The 3,736-nt window shown below is 35.7% G+C and overlaps 1 protein-coding gene across 2 annotated transcripts; it reads right to left on the reverse strand.

Annotated features, from left to right (window-relative positions):
- Positions 1-629: 629 nt before the first annotated feature.
- Positions 630-3,556, reverse strand: polr2h (RNA polymerase II, I and III subunit H). 2 transcript variants are annotated; one of them, XM_018673077.2, is made up of 6 exons: positions 3,333-3,556; positions 2,491-2,579; positions 2,181-2,264; positions 1,749-1,842; positions 1,478-1,561; positions 630-1,041 (listed from the first exon to the last, which is right to left on the reverse strand). In XM_018673077.2, exons 2-6 carry the CDS (start codon positions 2,561-2,563, stop codon positions 924-926), a joined length of 453 nt encoding a protein of 150 aa, XP_018528593.1. In that variant the 5' UTR covers positions 2,564-2,579; positions 3,333-3,556; the 3' UTR covers positions 630-923. The 2 variants fall into 2 exon arrangements, with proteins under 2 accessions (XP_018528593.1, XP_018528592.1); XM_018673076.2 differs by having other exon boundaries at positions 2,491-2,584; positions 3,333-3,533.
- Between the last annotated feature and the right edge of the window lie 180 nt (positions 3,557-3,736).

A 3,736-nucleotide genomic window follows, 5' to 3' on the forward strand; every position in this document is an offset into this window, starting at 1 on the left:
ATCTGTGAGCAAAATAGTTTAATGTCCTAAAATACTTGCCAGAGCATCAAGTCAACATCTCAAGTTCAAATGTTGTCAGTACTCAGAGGGTGTTTAGTCTGGGGATTGTTCGTAAATGCAACAGATTTGGGTGGAAAAGAAAGAGTAGAGCTTAAGGCCAAATAAATTAGCAGCTACTGAATGAGAATACACACATACAGATAAATGCCTCTGAATATTGATTTTAAAGCTGCTTTTACCCATGAGCTCTTTAGCCTTTGACATGAACTGATGGAGAACAGCCCTCTGCCGTGAAAACATACAAATCAAGTAGCACCTCACACATAATGTTCTTGTTAGTCTGGACCTTTTCCAAAGGCAACTGTCATGTGAGCTACAAGGTCTCTTAAGCACCAGACTCTTCACAAAACTTTCTCCTGCACTCTTTACTATAGCACATAGCTTACCTGCAGTCCATATATTGAGAAACAGTGCAACAAATGAACTCTCCTTTCTTGTTCATAACAAAATCAAACCCTTATTAACATGTTTGAAAGAGTAGTATGTTTGGAAGAAAGTCTAAAAGAATAAATACACCAAGACAAAAAATAAGTAAAGTACTATCAAGGTTGACCCAACAGTCAAAGAAACATTTTGTATAAAAGACATTTTTATTTACAGTTTGCCAGCAGATGGAGGTTGCAAAGTGTCACAGTCTTTAGTCTGTAGTCCATGTCCTTGGAGGAAACATTTAGTAAAGTATGACAATAAAAAAAAAATGTTTTCTACAGCCTCCATGTGATCCATCTGTGAGCTGTTCTTTGAGATGGCTGTGTGCTCCAGACTTGGAAATATAACTGTTTTCAGTCTGCAGCTCAGTATGACTTTAAGGCTGTCTGCGGCAGTGGAAAGACCAGGGTAAGTGGGAAAGCAGAGTTGGGTTTTTAGAAGGCCAGTTTCTTCATGAGGAGGTAAACCCTGGAGTCCACCTCAAAGCCGTGAAGGTTGTTGGCGTCTCCCTGCAGCCTCATGAGGAGGCCACCGTAAGACACATAGGCAGAGCTGAAAGAAGGGAACACATCCATGGATTAAAGCTGACAATTTGACAGATCACAACGTTTTACAAATATAATAACTGGCTGCAACACGTCTTTATCTCAAGAGGTTTTATGCACATGCATTCCTTTCTTCACTGTAATGACTTTCCATTAATAGTAAATGATAGGGTAATAATGATAATTCACTTACAAAGCACATATAATGCTTTCTTCAGGCAACATAATAAAATATGACCTCACTAGATTTTATCACTGCAAATGAAAGTGAAGGCGGCGAGAGCAATTTACCAATGATATTTGCTTAAAATAATAATGACAGGTAACTAATAGCTTAAATGCTAAATTCATTAAGAGTCACTGCTAACTGTAACAGTAATTATACTAATGGTATTTTTGGCTAAGTCATTATATTAACACATACAGTATATAACATCACTCACAGGCGTGTGGCCGCTTCTGTCGAGGTCTCATCGCCCTCAATCTTGTAAACCTTTCCATACATCACATAATCAAACTGGTCTGCTCTGGAAATTAAAACAAAGTGAAATGAAATCTCAAATCTAAGCTAGCAAAAAAAAAAAAAAAAAACTCCATACTCATACCCTAGAGGAGAATTACACTGAGAATGTACAGACAAACATTATTAGATCATTTAATAAAAATGTATAGATCATATTACTTGGATGAATACATGAAGAAAACATTACATACCTAGATGGCCGGTCATCCTGAGGATTATATTCTCCATCATCTGGTGTTCCATCTTCATATAACGTACTGGCAATAACCAGTCTGAACTTGTCACCTTAATGAAATGGACACATAAAACCTCACTACACTGGGTTTATCATATTATTTTGCACTTGGACATGTTGGGTTAGAGTTTGAAAACAGAAGTCAAATGTTGTGGGAAACAGTGAGTATATCCAAAACACTTACTCAACTACCTTCTGTGTAAAAGCAGAATGATAGCTTTTTATTAATCTAATCTAAAAAGAAATATGAAAAATAACTGTTCTAGCCATTTGTTCCGGTCAAACTGTACATGTTAGATCTACATTTAGAGTATGTATCAACAAATTCAACAATTTCATGACTTCTTTAACTCAAATTTAACAGAAAACAATAAGGTTACTTTCTTACCAAGATCAACAGGATAGATCTGAATGTTCACATCCAAGACAAGGTCCATCTTGAAAGATTCACTTTCACAATGTAGACGAGACACTGAAACAAATAAACACTCCCCCTTTACCTCAGTTTTGACAATAAAAACATATGGGTCTTTAACTTGACAGATGTTAGACTGTACTTCTATGATTTATGAGTAGGGTGCATGATGGTTGATTGTCAACAGAAATTTCAAATACATTAGTACAGACCAAAGACTATTGGCGGCTACATGTAAACATGCATTCACATTCTTAAATCTTGTAATAGATATTTCACACACCTCTGTCAAACTTCTTGCCATCTGGATCAATGTCTTTTACATCAAAAATGTCTTCAAACAAGATTCCAGCCATCTCTGATACGGTCTACCTATGCTTTAAAAGAAACAGAGAAAACAGTTAAATCAATTTTCGTAAAATAAATTAAGGAAGAAAAAAGAAAAGAAAAAGAAATAAGGAACAAAAAAAGTTTAAATGCAACAATTTGATATGCCAAGAAAGCATTTAGACAGTATGATTTTACAAACAAGGCATCTAAAGTTTTCATGAAGTCTATCATAAAGACCTGACCTAATACTTCTATCAATATAATCATCAATCATAATAAAAAGTACAAATGACAACATTTGCTTGTCTTATCATTTCATATTTTATATCACTTAGTCAAAGTTCATATCTTTGTCAAAAGAGTCAAACAATATGGCTAAAATGACAATTAATGGAGATTTTAACTAAAACTGTGATTCATGAACTGATAAATTATAGACTTTATAGTGAATCTCCAGAAAGCACGTTGCTGCTATAGGGACACTAGACACAACCTTCATGAACCTAGTTCAAAACATTGGCTCCAAGTGATGGAAATGACTCAATTTCAATGGAGCCCATGCGGAACAAGAAAATCAACTCTAACTAAACATGTAATGTTGGCTGCTAAAATCCTTGTACTCAACATTAATCTAACAACATTGCTGGATTGTATTAAAGTTTTAGCCAAAGTTATATGGTCTTATTCTCCTTAATACACCAATGGTCTTAACGTTAACTACAATTTCTGCTGTGTTTCACATTCAGATTAGCTGTTAGCTTTAGCATGGAAGCCCAAACAATTTCCCAGGCTTACCTCAAAAATATGAAGCTCTTATCTTATATATGATATTGTGCACACAGTAGTGTCGCAGTCACTCCGTTACTCTCTATGGTTGTTCGTTAAAAAGCTTACTGAAGTAGAACTTCATTCATTATTATATGAAACAGCCAACTACCGCGCAGGAACAATGTGCTCGACCTTTGACACGCAAACTGCTTCCGGTTGGAAAAAAAGGAAAATGTTAAAGGTACAGCTAACTAGCTGTCGTTGTTGAATGCTCGAAACACCTTATTGTGCTTTACATCTTGTTCATAAAAAATAGCGACATTTTACCCAGGAGTCCCCGCAGTGCTAACAACCTCCTGTTAGTTTCTCTATTAATAAATCACAGGATGCTTTCACAAAGCGGGGAATGTGTTTACGACACTCGCCTCTGC

Source organism: Lates calcarifer, linkage group LG17 (assembly GCF_001640805.2).
Source record: "Lates calcarifer isolate ASB-BC8 linkage group LG17, TLL_Latcal_v3, whole genome shotgun sequence".
In the NCBI taxonomy this organism is placed as follows: domain Eukaryota; kingdom Metazoa; phylum Chordata; class Actinopteri; family Centropomidae; genus Lates; species Lates calcarifer.

What these genes read in the sequence shown, in the direction of transcription:
- polr2h (XM_018673077.2), bottom strand. Translation starts at nt 2,563, where the DNA reads ATGGCTGGAATCTTGTTTGAAGACATTTTTGATGTAAAAGACATTGAT. An exon ending in TGGCAAGAAGTTTGACAGAG is followed by an intron (nt 2,265 to 2,490) that starts GTGTGTGAAATA and finishes TATTTGTTTCAG; the next exon opens with TGTCTCGTCTACATTGTGAA. An exon ending in ACAGAAGCGGCCACACGCCT is followed by an intron (nt 1,042 to 1,477) that starts GTGAGTGATGTT and finishes CCCTTCTTTCAG; the next exon opens with CTCTGCCTATGTGTCTTACG.